The sequence below is a fragment of the Sarcophilus harrisii genome, chromosome 3 (genome assembly GCF_902635505.1).
Source record: "Sarcophilus harrisii chromosome 3, mSarHar1.11, whole genome shotgun sequence".
Lineage (NCBI taxonomy): Eukaryota > Metazoa > Chordata > Mammalia > Dasyuromorphia > Dasyuridae > Sarcophilus > Sarcophilus harrisii.
The window spans coordinates 272,035,386-272,053,553 of NC_045428.1; the positions used below are offsets into that span (position 1 = coordinate 272,035,386).

Below are 18,168 nucleotides of genomic sequence, written 5' to 3' on the forward strand. Positions count from 1 at the left end.
CTTAAATCACTCCTTACATCAAGGAAACTGGATCTATATTAAGCAGTTTAAGATTAAGCATAATCTTGAATCACATTGACCTCAACTCTTCCAATTAATCCTTACCATCCATGCTGCAGTTAAGGTATGAGGGAGAACTAATTGGATGCATACCAGTTACTGCAAATAAGTCGACCTTGACTTTTTACCTAACTGAAGTTACAGTCAGAAGGGAAGGTCCACCAGCCCTACACCCTGCTCAGAGGAAAGGGAAATAGCCTCCCTCTTGAGCCAAGAACTTCAGCGAGTTAGGTACCTGGAGGTGAAGAGCAGCTATGAATGAGAACTATCCAGAATGGCAAGTGTACCACTTGAGGGAGATGTGTACATGGGTCATTATCACTGTGTTCCTCTAGGAGCAGTGATAAAGTACCTTTATAGCATTGATGAGTGAGACAAATCACTGTCACTAAGACCATGGGCAGACTTTCTACAAATGTGGACTTTTTAATAGCTCATAACCTTACTATGGCTCTCACTAACTGTCATCATCATGATCCTGGAACACTTCATTCAAGTGGGGCAAGGGATTCACTATCACCCTGAATATTTGTCCCTTCTGAAAGGAAATATGTGGGTTATATCATCTCAATGTTTTAAACACTAGTAACTTTTTCAATTTAACATATTGTTCTACACCACTATTTGCCATTTGGTTAGCTAAAATACACAAACACATTTCATTATTAACTTTACTGTAGCAATTTCAATCTACACTCATTTCTAAGTAGGATGAATTCAAGTCATCCTAAGTCATCATTCTTAAATATGATGACTAAACTTGTTGTTGCTGTTCAAACATTTCAATCATGTTTGATTCTTCATGACCCCCTTTAGAGTTATTTTGGAAGGTAGTGGAGTTGTTTTCCATTTCTTTCTCCAACTAAATTTTATAAATTTTTATAATTTTATATATATATATAATATTATAAATTTTATAAAAAAGGAAATTGAGGCAAACCACATTAAGTTAGATTTGAACTCAAAAAGAGGATTCTTCTTGACATCGGGCCTGGCACTCTATCAGCCAACACCTATTACTAAATTGAGCTTCCCTAAGGAGTAAATGCCATAAAGCCAGAAGCCATGTCTAATTTAAACTTTTTTATTTCTATCAGTTAACAAGCAGTTGGGAATAGCAGATATAGGGAAGGCCTTAGAGGCAGAAATTCTGTGACACTGCTGTGCTAGCTGTGTGACCCTGAACAAATCACTTAACCTTTCAGTATCCCCTAGACAACTTTCTAAGATTATCAATTCCAGACAAGTTACCCCATAAGTAGAGAATTCCCTGAGCCAATAGAAATCAGAAGTCCAGACCTAGAAAGAAAATTCCTCCAGCACCTGACACAGTACTTTGTCCCAGACACTTAGTACTTTTTTCCCTAAATGAACTGAAATTGAATACAAAATTTCAAATATAATAATTTAAATTCAAAATTTCAAGATGTGGGTTTACAAGGGTTTTACTTTGTGTCTAACTCCAAAATAACTTGAATAAATGATAACAAAATTTGTCAGCAACTTTACAAATCATTAAAGTGATGGAAAATTTAATCGAAATTTATGAATGATTGAAGTTGAATGAATTTGGGATCTCTAATTTCCTATGTAATTTTTAATAACATATCCATGATCCACCCACCTTAAGTGACTCAATGGCATCCTCATGACAAAACATTTTTTTCTACCAAAGATCAAAAAAAAAAAATGATGTTCGGGATTGGAAGGAATCTTAGAGATCATTCTAAATAACTGTCTATCAAAGCTAAACAAGTAGTCATTGAGCCTCTCTAATTCTAAAAAATTAATAATTTATTTACTTTAGAATCAAAGAGAAAAAACCCTATTAACCAACACACACATATATATAATATTTATTTATTTCTAGTTATAAGAAGAAATACTGTTTCTCTGTTGTCAAATTCAATATCCTGCCAAATCAACCCATATTGGGTTGCAGCAGAGCCAGGGAAAATATCAGAGGAAAAAATATTGTATACCCCTAAATGTCATGTTGATAACAAATTAAAAATGTTTTGACAGTTGATGATATTGCATTCTTCCCCTTTTTCCATTCCATCTTTCCTGCCTTATGCCTTCCTCCCCTTATTACTAGAAATTTTTAGAACAATGTGAATTCTCTGATGTAATCAAGAGAATGCTGGCTTTCAAGTAATAAAGAACTAGATTTAACTTCTACTTACTAGCTGTGGGAAGTTGGGTAAGTCATTAAACTCATGTCTCAGGCATCAATTTAAGACTGATCTAGATAATCATAGAAGCTCATTTCTCAGCTAGTAGGGGAACTCCCCAAGCAGACAATCAAAAATACTTCTGTTGTTTCTCTGAAATTTACAGTGAAAGGGGTGGACCCATTGGTGGCTGATTTCTTCCCAAGAATAGAACTCTGGTTTACTCAGGGGAATCAGATCCCTAGAGTTGTTGCAAAGATTCTAACCCAGAAAACATTTACAATGCCTCATTGTTATAACAAAATATTTCTTAGTAACCAAGAAAATGGCAGATACAAACATTTAACACTCTGATAGAATGTGTGTAGACTCAGGGAAAGAGCCACAAAAGAGCACAAGATTTGAAGTCAGAGGAACTAGATTGGGATTTGGCTTTCCACCTGTGTGATCACAGAAAAGCTATTTACTGTCTCTCGAGCTCAGTTTCCCTCTCTGTAAAGAGAAGATTAGCAATCTCTAAGGAGTTATTAAAGGCAGCTAGGCAGTGGATAATACTGGGCTAGAGTCAATAAGATTCAATTTCCTGAGTTCAAATCCATCCTCAAACACTTGCTAACTGTTTGAATCTAGGTGTCACTTAGTCCTCTTTGCCTCAGTTCCTACATCTATATAACGAGCTGGAAAAGGAAATGGCAAAGCACTCCAGTGTCTTTTTTCCAAGAAACCCCCAAAGACTGAGATGCTACTGAAAAAACACAACTCAATAATAACAAAGGCCTCTTTCAACTCTAAAATCTATGATCCTTGCCGGAAATTTTTCTAAATAAGTCAGAAAGCTTCTAAATCAAATTTGAAGATACTAGAGAGATGTGGCTTTAGAATTATAGATCAACATACTACCCAAGAAAATCCTGTAGTCTCTGGATCCATCAGTCAACAAACATTTACTTAACACCTACTTTGTTCTAGGCTTTAGGGACATAAAGGCAAAGTCAAAATAGCCCCTACCCTCAAGGAGCTTGTTTTCTAAAGGAAAATACACTGAGTGGCTTATAATCAGGAAGATCTCAATTAAAATTCTACCTTTGATACTAGTAATGACCTTTGATAACTTTATGTTGTTATAAGCTTTCATCACAATAGACTTTAAACAGAATACGTGTATTTGGACCTCATCTTAGACTTACATTTAAATTTGTCCAAATTTTATTGAATGTTTAAACTTACCTTTTGATATACATCTCAAGCAATCCACCTTCCTTATCTGGAAACTGCCTAAGTGCAGCAGTTTGTGTATTTGTACCTTTTTTGGAAACTGCCCATATGGAGGCTACTCAGTTGATCCAGTCTTTGTACCTAGTTTGAACTTTACATAATGTAAAACTTACATCGGTTTAGGATGGATTACTACCTGACACTGTGATTTCAGGAAAAATCACTTCATTCACTCATTCATTCGGTAAGCATATATTAAATGTCTATTATATGCCAGGTAGTATTCTAGTCTCAAATGATACAGAGACAAAGATAAAAGAATCCCTGCCCTCAAGAACTTTATTCCTATGGGGAATAGGGAAGAATGAACTAATAACATGGTCATAGAGAGACATATGCAAAATCCATAAAGAGAAAATATACGGTAACTTTAAGAGAAGTCATTCAGAGGAAAAAGAAAAGACCATATGCCGAAGGTGTTACTTAGCACAGTTTGGACAAAGCTCATGAGGGATGAGGCCACCATCTGGAAGCTTCCTTTTTTAACTAATTCTTTTTGCTAAACTCATTCATTTCTAAGTGCTGAGACTATAAACACTGTCAAAAACCCTGGGACAAAATCCCAATGTCCCTCCCTTGTTATGGTTCAGAAGGTTACAAAATCCTTCCCAAATATAACATCATTTGAGGTTACAATGGCCCTGTGAGGGAATCATTCTCATTTGACAAATGAGAATAGTGAAGTGAGGCTTAGAAAGAATAAATGATTTGCCTGGTCTCTCAACTGTAATATATTGAGCCAAGATTGAAATCCAAATCTTTTAATTCTAGAGCTCATTGAGATCAATAGCTATTTATGACAATACTTTAAGGCTTAAAAAACACTATAAATAATATCTCATCCAGGTATAATTATTATTATCTTTTATAAATAGAGAAACAGAGGCAGAGAGAAATTAAATAACTTATCAAGGTCATCCAACTCATAAGTTTCTGAGGCTAGATTGAACTTGTATCTTCCTGACACTAACACTCTATCTAGTTGTTTCTCAGTATAGACTCTGAATATACCTTAGAGCCTAATCCAATCTTTCATTTTATAGATGAGAAGACTGAGGCCTAAAGAGGTTAAGTTCCTTGCCAAAAAGTAACATTGTGAGATGCAGGATTTAAATCCCACTCACCTTCCTCCAAATCCAGTACCTTTTCCCACTCTCTCATACTGCTTCTAGTCTAGTGTGATTTCTGCCACAGTGAACTGCCTAAATCACTTCTAATCTACCTATCCTTAGACCACACAAATCATCACAGACAGATGAACATTAATGCTTATTTTAAATCTCTTCAATGAGCTTCCACAACCTTCTTCAACAATGAAATCCATAACATATATTTTAGTATGTTGAATGTATTGGACTACTTGCCATCCAGGGGAGGGGGTAGGAAGAAGGAGGGGAAATTTTGGAACAGAAGGTTTTACAAGCGTCATTGTTGAAAAATTACCCATGCATATGTTTTGTAAATAAAAAGCTTTAATAAAAAAAAGAAAAAATAAATTTAAAAAAGCAGTGAAATCTAATCAAAGTTTAGCAATGCTGACCCTCAGAAAATTCCATTTTTAAATTTAATTAAAATTTTCAATGTTTTGCTACTTATAGTTCTTATTTTATCCTTAGTGGTAATGAAAAACATCTGGTTACCATCTCCTACATGCATCTTAAAATATACACATACACAGAATCTGTTTTGTTTCTCTTATTTAATCCTTCCATAGGCAAAAAAAAAAAAGTCTTGTAGCAATAAACTTTTTGCTAAATCTATCAATGGAATGGAAGCACTAAAGGGCAGAAAGTTTGATAATAAATAATAATAGCACTTGACACTATTTATATGGCACCTTAAGGTTTACTTTACGAATATCTCATGTAAACCTTACAACCATCTTAGGAAATAGGGACTGTTCTTATAACCATTTTACAAATGAGAAATCTGTAGCAGGAGAGGTCAATAGATTCGCTTAGTCATGTAACTAGACTGGATTTGAAGTTAGGTCCAATCAATGCTCTTTCATTTTTTTATTTTTATATCCATGGCTTTTAGTAAAATTTTTTGACAGATTACACTTTGTTAATATTTGTTCATTACAATTGTGGTTTGAGTCCTCTGTTTACTAGTGTAGGTGTCAGATGCTCTATGCCTTTCCATCTGGGGCATCCTCATCCATGTTTTTCTATAAATCTTCAGTAAAGGGTCCAATCAACCAATGGTTCTTTTAACTTTGGAAGTGCCAATGTTACATTTAGACTATTCATGTGTTTTCTCTCATTTTCATTATTTAATACATCCATATCCTTTTCTGATCTTACATGTCCTTGCTGATGTTTTTTATTCTACTTTTCAGGTATAAATCATTATTAATAATGTAGAGAAAATGCATAAAATGTATATACTATGAGTTTGGGGAAAATATCTCCTGCCCAGAAAAAAAAGTAACCTTAGCCCCCCCCCAAAAAAAAAACAGATGCACTGGGCTATATGAAAAGAACTTCAGACTGTCAAGGACAAAATAAGCTTAAATGATTTCTATCATGAAGAGAGACTTCCACTCTCTTGGAATTTCCTGTTCTACCAGGATATTCTGACAACATTAAATTCAGAAAAATACATTATCCCTCTGGAACAAACCTGATCTTTGGCAACTCTGGTTAATCAGTTTTAACTTCAAGATTAAAACATTCTTCCCCAAATCAATTGATTTCCAATACCCAGTCTCCCAGTCCCCTCAGTCTCTGAAATAACTTTGAGTTTCAAATTTAAAAATTACAAAATTGTAATCTCATGTCATACTGCTCTTCTTGGTTTCAACTCCATGGAACAAGATGTTCCCGATGCCTTCCCCTACTTTTCAGCTTCCTATTATCCATTGTCTTCCTCCATTAGTTTGCCTCTTTTAGGGCAGGAAGTATCTTTCTATTTAATATAGTAATTGTTACATAGTAAGCATTTAATAGATGTTAATTATATGTTTATATATGTGTGTGTATGTATATATTTATATGTATATACATACACATGTGTTATGTTTTATATATGAATGTTATACTTCTGTGTAATATATTTAACATGCACATATAAAACACACACCAAAAAACCAAACATTGCACGTAATTGTTGGTATTGTTTAGTCGTCCAACTCTTTCTGACTTCATTTGGAATTTTCTTGGCAGAGATACTGGAATGGTTGGCTGTTTCCTTCTCTAGCTCATTTTTACAGATGAGGAAACTGAGGCATATGAGTTTAAGTGCTTGCCTGGGGTCTCATTGTTGGTATTTGTTGGAGGCCATATTTAAATTCAGGAAGATGAGTCTTAGTTATTTCAGACATAGCACTCTGTGCACTATGGCGCCACTTAGCTATCCACATACATGCTAAACCTGTCTCCATTAAGTCAAAGCTAAACTCTTTTAAGAATAGAGACTTTCATTTTTCAAATTTATATCTCTAGTACTCAGTAGTTAGTATAGAGAGGCCATGAGGCTTTGAATCAGAAAGAGTTGAGTTCATATCTTGTCTCAAACCTTTGTGAGATGTAAAACTGCATTGATCCCTTAATTTCTCAGAGCCTCAGATTTCTCATCTATAAAATTCAAGTAATAATTGGGCTTATGTTACAAGACTATTGTGAGAAGAAAATGATACAAAGCATATAAAGCATTTGGCCAGCCTTAAAGTATGAATTAAATGTGAGTTATTGCCAATTATTATTAATTACCATTACTTCATAGGAGGCACTTGCTAAATTTTGAATGAATTTGTTGCTTTCTTTCCAATATGTGTCACTTACTTATATGGCCTAATTTGTATACTTAGAATCTGAATATATAGCTGTCAGTTTCTAAAATAACTTTGAGCCTCAAATTACAAAATTACAAAATTGTAATCCCAATTACTAATTACAAAATTACAAAATGGAAATAATAATGACACCTCAAATTGTTATAAGGATCAAATGAGAATAAAAAATACTAAGTATTTTGTCAACCTTAATGCACTAAGTAAATGCTATTATTATTATTATCATTATTATTATTCCTATTAAATCACAACTATGTTTTATTATGTTTTAGCTATAATTTTATTAAAATTGAAGGAAAGTAAATAAAAGCAACTTTTAAGTTTGTTTTGATTTTTACTTTTGAAGATTTTTGAGAAGATGGCAAATATTTTCAGATTTTGCGCATTATATCAAACCAGAATCCTCAGGTTAAAAAAAGGAAAAGCACCATAATCTCTGTAACCATGAATATAGATTCAAATGAGAAGAAAGAAGAGAGTAGGTATTGAGAGTTGAGAGAGGTCTCAAAAGAGATTAAGGTTGGACCTGGACACCTCTGACAAAATTCAATAGGACAAACTAATGCCATGGGACCAATTTGCCCCTGAAACTCCATGAGGGGATACGAATTCATTTAAGTTCTAGTTTATGTCTGATCTGCCACACATCTCCCAGAACATTAATCCCATTTTTAATCTACTTTTATTCTTCAATGTTTAGAAATGCTAACAAATTGATCAAGCTAAAACTATATTACTCTTGTATAATAAAATCATTTGGAAAAAGAAGTTAATGTAATAGCCTTTCTCACAGTGCCTAACACAATAATCTTATCATGTTCCTTTTCTCCTCACCTTAACTTCTCCATACCCTGGACTTCCACAGATAATCCCTTTATTCTTCCCTGGAGGAGCCAAGCCACTCAGAATAGAACTCTATCAAAGGGCACAGTTGTCCTAACTGGTGAGTGAGCATAAATTCATTTCACCTTCTCTATATAGACCATCAATCCTTGTGGTCCTTCTTCCCCTCTCTTTCCCCAACAGTAATTAAATCAATCTTGCCATTGCTTTTGGAAAATGTCTTAACGCCATATTCTTGTGACTCTCTGAATCATAGTATCCTTCCCTGGCCATCACTCCCACATATATTGACTTCTCTATTTCAAGGTAATAGTTAGGATAAGCTCCTTGGAGGTATTTGTATCTCCTGTGCCAACATATGTATCTAGTACATGACTGATGTTTAATAAAATGCTACTTCAATCATTCCCAATAGGCATTTAATAAATGATTACTGAAATAAGAAATTTAGTTCTAAAAATGTCTAAACATGGATCTTGATAAATTATAATATGTCAGTATATAGTGAGGAGTTCCATCCTTCAGTACAGTCCCTAAAGATACATTTTTACTGGATCTACTAATAAATATGAATGTTTTGAAGGAATATTCAAACTATTACATCATAATACAAATTTCTTATACTCACCCGAGAGAATTCAAGCCACCTATATTGAAAACGTCTGCTGAGATTTAAAATTCTCGAATAAACCATTCTCCACACCAAATAGTTGGCAATAGTCCTGTTAAACATGAAAGAGACAGAAACATATGACTTGTACTTTGACTCAGGACTAGATGTACTGCAGACCACCCCTGAAATCCTTCCTGGAAAAGCTCTACCAGGTTTCTTAATAAAGAAATAGAAATTTCACTGTGGGTTATAAGGGAGGGAAGAGTAATTTTAAATGGTTCAAACTCAATAAATTAAACAAACTAATAAACAGTCCAGTATTGACTTGATTTCCCTCATTTGACTCCATTAGATACTTTTGTGAACATATTGGTTTAAGTTAAGGAGCTTGTCTGTAGATATGGAACTGAAATGAAGAGAATTAGCCTTCCTTGGGAAGGAAATTCTATTTCCTAAGGTTTTAGGTTATAGACCTCCTGTTTGAATAGGATTAAAAACTATGTGTGTATATGTATATATATGTGTGTGTGCATATGCACATATATAGATGTACATACATGTAGTTTGTCCCTGTATAGATTTTGTTTATAATTAGTTGGTTGCATCTTGGCTTCCTCATTAAACTATAAATTCCTAGAAGCAAGGATTGGCTTCTGTCATTATCTGTATTATTCTGTAGCTATCTTTAGCTCTAACAAATATGAGTTTTGAAAAGATAATCAACCTATGACATTATAGTATAGGTTCCTTATACTTATCCGAAAGAATTCAAGCACACTACATGGAACTAATAGGCACTAAATAAATGTTTTCCTACTGACAATATCTAACATACATTTTTGAACATGGACAATGTGGGAATTTATTTTGCTTAACTAGGTATATTTATTTTAAGGGTTTTTTTTTCTTTTTCACAGGAAATGAGTGGGATGGAGAGAAAATGATAATTTAAAAATTAAAATAAATTATAAATTTAAATGTCTATTTAAGAAACAGAACTTGTCAAATAGAATACTAGATCTAGCACAAGTTCTTTTTTTAACCTTTTAAATCCAAAATATACTAGCTCATACTATAGGGGGAACTATATGATTTGGTTTTGTTCAATCATTTTTTGACATTTCAACATAATTTATTAACCATTCCTCACTGATTAATTGAATTTATAGTGATTCCATGGATAGAGTGCCAGGCCTGGATTCAGGAAGACTCACTTTCCTGAGATCAAATCTGGCCTCAGACACTTACTGACTGTGTGATTCTGGGCAAGTAACTTAAACTGCTTTAGTTTCCTTATCTGTAAAATGAGTTTGAAAAGGAAATGTAAAACTACTGCAGCATCCTCTATGAAGAAAACCCCAAATGGGATCATGAGAAGATGGATAAGATGGAAAGGCAAATGAACAATAATCACTAAGTGGGGAAGATAGATTAAGTGTGAGCATGGTGAAGTAGGAGAGAAAGGGACTAAAAGGTCCTGAATCATACTAATGAGTCAATTATGTTGTTTTATAATATAAATAAGGGCAGTTCCTATATGACAACATTTAATAAAATGTGCAAGTCACAACCCATTTATCACTTATAATCTTAAAGAACTGCCTCAGCCTCTCAGGTCTAAAAGATTAGACTTGTCTAGTGTCCCATAGATGTTAAGTGTCAAGAAGAATGTAGGCTCAAGACCTCAATCCAAGTCCAGCATTTTTATCACTGTTCTATGAGGCTGATTTAGTAAAGACCATTCATGCAGACCCTAGAATACCCAGAAGAACACATTTGACAGAGATCTTTGGGTAAAGAAGAGAAAAGAATTATATACAGAATACATTAATAGCCAGTCTAGTGCTAACATAGTGGTATAACAAGGCCTGTGCTACCTAGCATATAGTATATGGGGATATTTACCCAGTCAGACATGGAGCTGATGAGTTTCCTTAGTGTATTATAAATACTGGAAGAGAATTCCATCAAGCTCTACTTCCGAGAGCTCATATTACCATGTCTGCAACAGTTATCAGCCTAATGGCTGAGTCACTGCAACCTAATACTCTGCTACATCAAACAAATAAAAAAATAAAAAAGCTCAGCAATAGTCAATAAAAATAGCAATAATTTTTTTTTTACAAAAAGCTTTTTCAGCTGTGTGGTTATTTCCCCAAATAGCAATAAATAAAGTAATGGAAAATAAAAGTGCCCAAGAAGAAGGCATTAGACAAAAACTATACTGTGAGATTGCTTCCTAGGGCATCCAGTTTTTTTTTTACATAATAGTCCCTAGTTATCAATGTTCATTTTGAATACTTTTTTAAAAACTGGCAAAGCATGAGTACCATATCCAAGCCCTTTAAGGCTGTTTCTTTATGAAATACCCAATTATTAGAGACAGGCATACTGGGAGACCCACACTGTCAACAAACAATCCTTTCCTGAGCACTGTTTAAAAGCCTCAGACCCATAGGAGTCTTTCTTCTTTAGTGTGTTTACTTTGCATTTAGATCAGACTGTAGCCCATGGAGAGGAAGGATATGCTGGGGTCTCAAAGGTTCCCTTAAGGTCAATGGAGGGGAAAGGCTCCTCCTTAGGAGAGGCTTAATCCGAGCTATCCCTGAACAGGATTCAAGGCACAGGACTAGACTTTTCTCATATTAAAACTGATGTTAAAAGCAGCCTTAAAGTCTGGAAAGTATAGGGGGAAAAAAGGCAATTCACTTCAAGGCAGTCATTTATTAAAGACCTGCTATGTATAAAACACTGCTGGAGACATAAAGATACATTCCTCACTGTCCTGAGTTCCTTAAGAACAGGGCCATTTTTGGTCTTTCTTTGTGTACCCTGAACTTAGTACACCGCCTGGCACATACTAGGTGTTCAGTAAATGCAGGTTGACAGATGACTTCTATGGAGCTTACGAGTATGGGGACTGGACTAGGGCACAAGGGTTTATATTATGATGAAGAGTGAGACACATCTGTACAACAGGTCCAAGCAAAGTGCTAGAAGAGGAATTTGAGAAGGGAGAGATCATTTGCACCTGAGGGAAAGCAGGCTTTGCCTTAGGGATGGTGGTGGTTTATGAGTCATATAATGCTTTAGGAGCTTAAATAAAATAGGCCATCTTCCAAACATAAAGATCCTTCAATCCACCCACCATGAGATCATTTTGAAAGGAAAAAATAGATATCTATATACTGAAAAATAATTAGACAAAAATTCCCTTATAAAAATCACTAACCTACTTGAGAGAAACCTGTTGTTTGTCCTAAAAATAATAAATTTTTGCAATACATAATAACTGGGAGATCAGAAATGGCAAAAATCAACCAAACAAACAAAAAACTGCATCCATGAGAATCTGAGGGCAATGATAGGTTTCATTCAAGTTTTATACGAGTCAAATTTGTAGAAATGTATGATTGATAACCTTCTGGATGGAGCACTAGCTTCAGAGTCAAGAAGACCTGAGTTCAAGTCCAGAATTTGATCTGTTGTTGAGGCTTGACCTTGGACAAAGCACTTAACCTACTTTTTGGCTTAAAATCAAAACATCGGTGCCCCTGGCCACTCTCTATAATGATTTCTTAGTGGCAGAAAAGGGATAGATTTCCATTCGTTCAGACAATTTTCTTGATAACTATTTGTTATATCAGTGAAACCACCAGTCCCCCCCCCCAAAAAAAGGGGAAATTGATGATATTAGCAATTCAATAAATATTATTTATGATTTACAAAATATTTCACTTCCAAAGACCCTGAGAGGAAAGAAGTCCTCCTGCTAGCATTCCCATTTCACAGATAAGGAAATTGTCACATGGCTAATAAGTGACAGAGCTGGAAACTCAGACTTAAGCCCTCTGAAACCAAGTCCATCCATAGGGTTCTTTCTACTACAACCTAAGGATTTCTCTTAAGGGAAGAAATCTCAAATCTCTTTTTAGCAACATTTGATGGAATCACACCCTTGTCAATGTGTCATTCTCCCTACCCACCACTTCCTAAATTCATGCCCAATTTTTAGTCATTACACAATCTTAAAGTCAAGATGAACCTCTGCTCAATATACCATCCTACCTGTAAGTTACTGTAGTGACTAATGGCTCTTTTCTTAGACAAGAGGCTTTTTCCTACCAGCAGAGTTTCAGTTATAACTCAGGTCCTACAAAGTCACAGGTACTACAGGTATAACAGAACTATGACTACCCCCTTTGATAGTTCTCATTCATTCTCATTTGCCACCATTAAGCCCTCCACTTACTTCCAGGTCCCCTTTTCCAGATACCTGCTAGATCTTTCTCCTTGGATTTCTTGAAAACACTTCAAACTCTACAAAACCAAAACATAGGTTATCATCTTTCCCCTGAAATCTACTCTTCCTTTCAACTTCTCTATTTCTGTTAATGGCTTCATTATCTTTCTAGGTATCCAGGCTTAAAATTTTTAAATTATCATTAACTCTTTCCTGAATCTCAGTCTCTATATCCAAGCTGTTGTCAGTTCAATCTTTGAAATATTACTCATTTCTCCTTCCTTCCAATCTTCTTTTGCTGTCCATTTAGACTATTGTACTAATTTTCAACCAATATTGTTACCTCCAGTCTTTCTCTTAGCTAAGCAATCATTCATTTAACTTGAAAATTTCTCCATTATGCATGCCCCCCCACCCAGGAACTTATTATTCTTTAAGAACAAATCAATCATTATATTCACACTTCAGTGACCTTTGCCTCTGGGACCCCAGTGATTAGAGGATGAAACAAAGAGCTTCCCTACACCTCCATTTAAGAAGGATTGAGACAGACCACCTGGCTCTTCATGTCCTTTTGACTACACTCCTTTTGGATTTCTTTTAGTAGTGTACCTTCACTTTTTAATTTTTCTTTTGTGTATGTCTTCTACCATTAGAATGCAAGCTCCCTAAGAGCACCATGAGAGCAGAAAATGTCTCTTTTTTATATTTGTATCCCTTCCTCTTAGCACAGTGCCTTGTACAGAGTAGGTACTTAATAGGGGAGTGCTTAACAAATGTTTACACAAATCTGACCATTTCATTTATCTACTCAAAAATCTCCAATGGCTCCCACTATCTACTGAATAAATAGCTTGGTATTCATGGTCTTCCACAAGCTAGACTATAGCTTAGGATCAAATATTTAGAGCTACAAAATTGTAGTCAACTAATTCCAATCTATTTTCTGATTTTATTTCCAAATTGGACAATTTATTGTTTCCAGCTCTTGTCTTACCCTCCTACCTCCCTGATTTTGCAAAGCTCCATCTCCCATGGCTTTATAATGGATCCCCTAAAAGTTCTTGTTGGATTGTTTTTCCTTTGAGATCCAGGTCAATGCCATCTTCTGGATGGAGCCTCCCAGATCCCTCCAGTTAAGCGACCTCACCTTTCCTTCTGATTCTTCTTTGGTCTCTTCTATCAATTTATCCCCAGAACTATGTCATTTTTCTTCTTTATACTTCTAGACCCTCAAGTGTTCATTGGTCTGAATTGAATATGTTGAATAGGGTCAGCAGTGGTAGTGATGGGAATGATGAAACCCAAGAAATAATAAATGGGCAAGTAGGAATTAGAACAGACTTGGAACTATTAGACAGTGTCCAAATCTTGTATATTCAATGATCTGTTAAATGTCTATTAAATGAGATAATACTTGAAAAGTTCTTAGCACTGTGACTGGCATTAGTAGGTGTTCATATGCATGTTGATTCCCTTTCCTACCCTATTCCCCTCCATTCAACCCCCACAACATTTCTCTATCTGTCCTCTATACTCACAAAATCTCCACCCTGGTTCAGGCATTCATATCCTCTTGCCTGAATTATTGCAATAACTCCTGATTGGTGTCCCTACCTCATGCCTTTTCTGTCTCAAAATTATTTACAATTCAGTTAACTACACTGAGCTGTCAAAGATATCTCTCTAAAATATTGGTCTGACTATGTCACTCCTCTGTTCAGTAAACTCCAGTGGTATCCTGTTGTCTCTCCGATCAAGCACAAATTCCTCTGTTTGGCATTTAAAACCCTTCAAATATGGATTCGGTGTGCCTTTTCAAATTTATTATACATTATTGCCATTCACATACTCCTACATCCAACAGACTGATCTTTTTGCAGTTTATCACATATAACTTTCTCTGTTCATATAGTACTTCCCTCTCTATTGAAAAATCTATTCTATTTGCCCATGTGCGCGTTCGCTCTCTCTCTCTCTCTCTCTCTCTCTGTCTCTCTCTCTCTCTGTCTCTCTGTCTCTCAGTCTGTCTCTGTCTCTCGGTCTGTCTCTTTCTCTTTCTGTCTCTTGGTCTGTCTCTGTCTCTTGATCTGTCTCTCTCTCTCTGTCTCTGCTGTCTTTCTCTCCCCCTTCCTCCCTGACTCTGTGTATGTGTCCTATGTCTCTCTCTTCCTCCTCCTCCTCGTCTTCTTCCTCCTCCTCATCTTCTTCCTCCTCCTCCTCCTTCTTTTTCTTCTCTCTGCCTGTCTCTCTATCCATATGTGTATGTGTGAATATATATATGCATGTAGACATATTGCTACTTATCAAGCTTTTCCCCCTCCCTCTCGCCACCTCCTAACTAGAAAAGAATGTCTAAATGACATAAATACAGTCAAAAAATATTTTCCCACATTGATCACCTCAAAATGCCTTTCTCACTCTCTCTGTCAAGAGATAATCATTCTTCTTCTTTATCAGTCCTTTAAAATGATGATCACTTAATAGCCTAGAGTTCTTAATTGTTCATTTTTATAAGTATTGTCATTACAATATAAATTGTTCTGATTCTGATTACTTTAACCTATATTAGTTCATAAATCTTCCCATGTCTCTCTGACATTTCATTTTTATCTTTTTATTTCCATCAACTCTAAAGATGAATTTTAAATATTTTGATCCCAAGATGACAATACAGGACTCATAGGAAAAGATCCTAATGTACAGAAAGATTAAAGGCAAAAGGAGAAGGGGTTGGCAGAGGATGAGATAGATAGTGTTCTGAAAGCAACAAACATGGGCTTGGATGGACTTCAAGAGATAATGGAGAATAGAAGGACCTGGAGTGTTATGGTCCTTGGGTGCACAAAGCATCAGACACAACTGAATAACAAGAAAAAAATTCCTATCAATTAGCTTCAAGATTTACATTAATAAATGCTTATTGATCAAGTGATAGAATGATTTGAGAACACCAAAATAAATATTTGCTAAGGTACCATCTGTCCTCTGTTCTACCATATTTCCAACATGGATAGTAGTTGAATATCATGTGGCAAAATCCTGGAGTTGAGAGAAAAATTATCCAGGTTGTCTCAATGATACACTGATTCTCTGTGTGACCTTAATAAAGTCACATATCTGACTCAGTCTCCTTCTCTGTAGGTCAGGCTAATAATATTCCTTCTATCTAATACACAATGTTCTTGCGAAGATAAAATAATATGACAAGTGCATATGTGCAAGATAAATGTAAAGCCCATTACCCTGGGCAACACACAGAGAATAGGAATTTCACTGCAATACAGAGAATCTAAATTATTTCTGTCTCCTTTGAACCTGTCCCTGGTCAATGCAAAATTGTATGGAAGAGTTTTTGCACATATTTAAATTTAAAGTTTGAATACATATGATATAGCTCTCTGGGGTAAATTTTCTGTCTGTATTTTTCCTTTTGAACTTTACTGTTTACATTTGTTCAAGTTATCATCTTGACAAGAACCAGATTAAAATCCTCTCTCATTCTATTCTCTCACCATCTTTCTTTGTCCTTCTTTAAAATAAAAGGAGCTCTGAAAATCTAAAATATAATCATTATTACCATATAGATGAATTTTCTAATACAGTGAATTCTCCCAGGTCCTACCTAGTCTAGCCACTGGTTGTAAATAAGACACCTTTAGAAACTATATTAATAAAATTTCTCGAAGCACCTACGAACTTGCAGCTGCTGAGTATATACCTAGGAAAGAGAAGAAACTGATTCATTGATTGCTAATGCATTACTGTGGTATGGAGAGCTACAGCTTCCCACTGAAATTCCTAGGTAAGTTAAAAATTAACTTAAAATTAAGTTACTTTGCTATATGAAAAGTAAATGTGTCCTAGTTGGGTTTCAAAGAATATTAAATAAGCAAAGAATATGAGAGTCCAACCCTTTCATTTTGCAATAGAGTTAAATGAGTTGTTCAAGGTCATAGATTCAAATCATTGTCTCTCTCTCTGGACCTCTGTTCTTGATGTCACAATAAAGATATTGGGATAAATGATCTCTAAAGTGCCTTACAATTCCAACATTTTATTTGTGTCCTAAAACCCAATCTAATGCTTTTCCCACTAAATTAGATCCATCTTCAGATAGCTGGGCAGATATAGCCATTACATTTCCATTTATGTACTGTACATGTGTACAATTATTTGTTGCATGAATAGCTGAACAAGTTGTGGCATATGATTGTGATGAAATACTATTCTGCTATAAGAAATAATGAGCTCAATGATCTTAGAAAAACATGGAAAGGCTTGTATTAAAAAATGAAGAGCAAAATGAACAGAACCCAGACAATACAACAATGGCCATATTGTTTTAAGAACAACTTTGAGTGACTAAGTTATTTCAAAAATTAGAAATACTATAAAGGACAAATGAAGGAAGATAGTACTTGAATCAAGAGAAAGAACTGATTTTAAAAAGTATTTATAGAATGATCTCATATATATGTGTGTGTGTGTGTGTGTGTGTACATAAATACACAGATATAGATATAGATACAGATACATATTTGTGTCTAATGGTAACCATCTCTAGGACAGGGACGTGGCAGAGGGGAAGAAAAAAGGAGGGGAAGATATGTTTATTATATATTATACATGTGATATAATAAATATATGGAATAACAAGTTGTATATAATAGATTTTCAGTTTCATGTGCAATCATCTTTTTTTCTATTCTACTATGTTAAGAAAATGCTCATTTTATTTCTTAAATTCAGAATAAAAATTTCTTTAAAACCAAGTATTTGGTAAGGGTTTTTTTTTTTTTTTTTTTTTTTTGCTTTGTTTTGTTTTGTTTCACCAAGCATTGTGCTATGCAACAAAGAAATTGTCCTACGCCTCAAAGAACTTATGTTTGGGGAAATCAAAATAAATTTTCCCTAAAAGGTAAATGAGCAAGGGCTGCCTTATGCTTGATACTCAGTGATTTTCCTCCTCCCTGCCTCCCACTGTCCTGCCCCAGAAAGTCACTTAACTTTACTCAATTTCAGTTTCTTCATTTGTAAAATAAAGGATAATAATAACACCTAATTCCTAAGGATAGTCTGAATATGAAATGAGATAATATCCACAATGTGCTTTATTAACCTTAAAGTGCCCTATAAATGCTATCTGTTTAGCCCAACCCTC

At 34.9% G+C, this 18,168-nt stretch overlaps 1 protein-coding gene across 1 annotated transcript in view; it reads right to left on the reverse strand.

The window, feature by feature from the left end:
- PHEX (phosphate regulating endopeptidase homolog X-linked) overlaps positions 1-18,168 on the reverse strand; it is a 259,922-nt gene that overhangs the window by 150,655 nt on the left and 91,099 nt on the right. Inside the window, exon 10 of the mRNA XM_003763504.2 lies at positions 8,777-8,870. Coding sequence (XP_003763552.1) covers positions 8,777-8,870 — 94 coding nt within the window. The remainder of the gene's footprint in view (positions 1-8,776; positions 8,871-18,168) is intronic.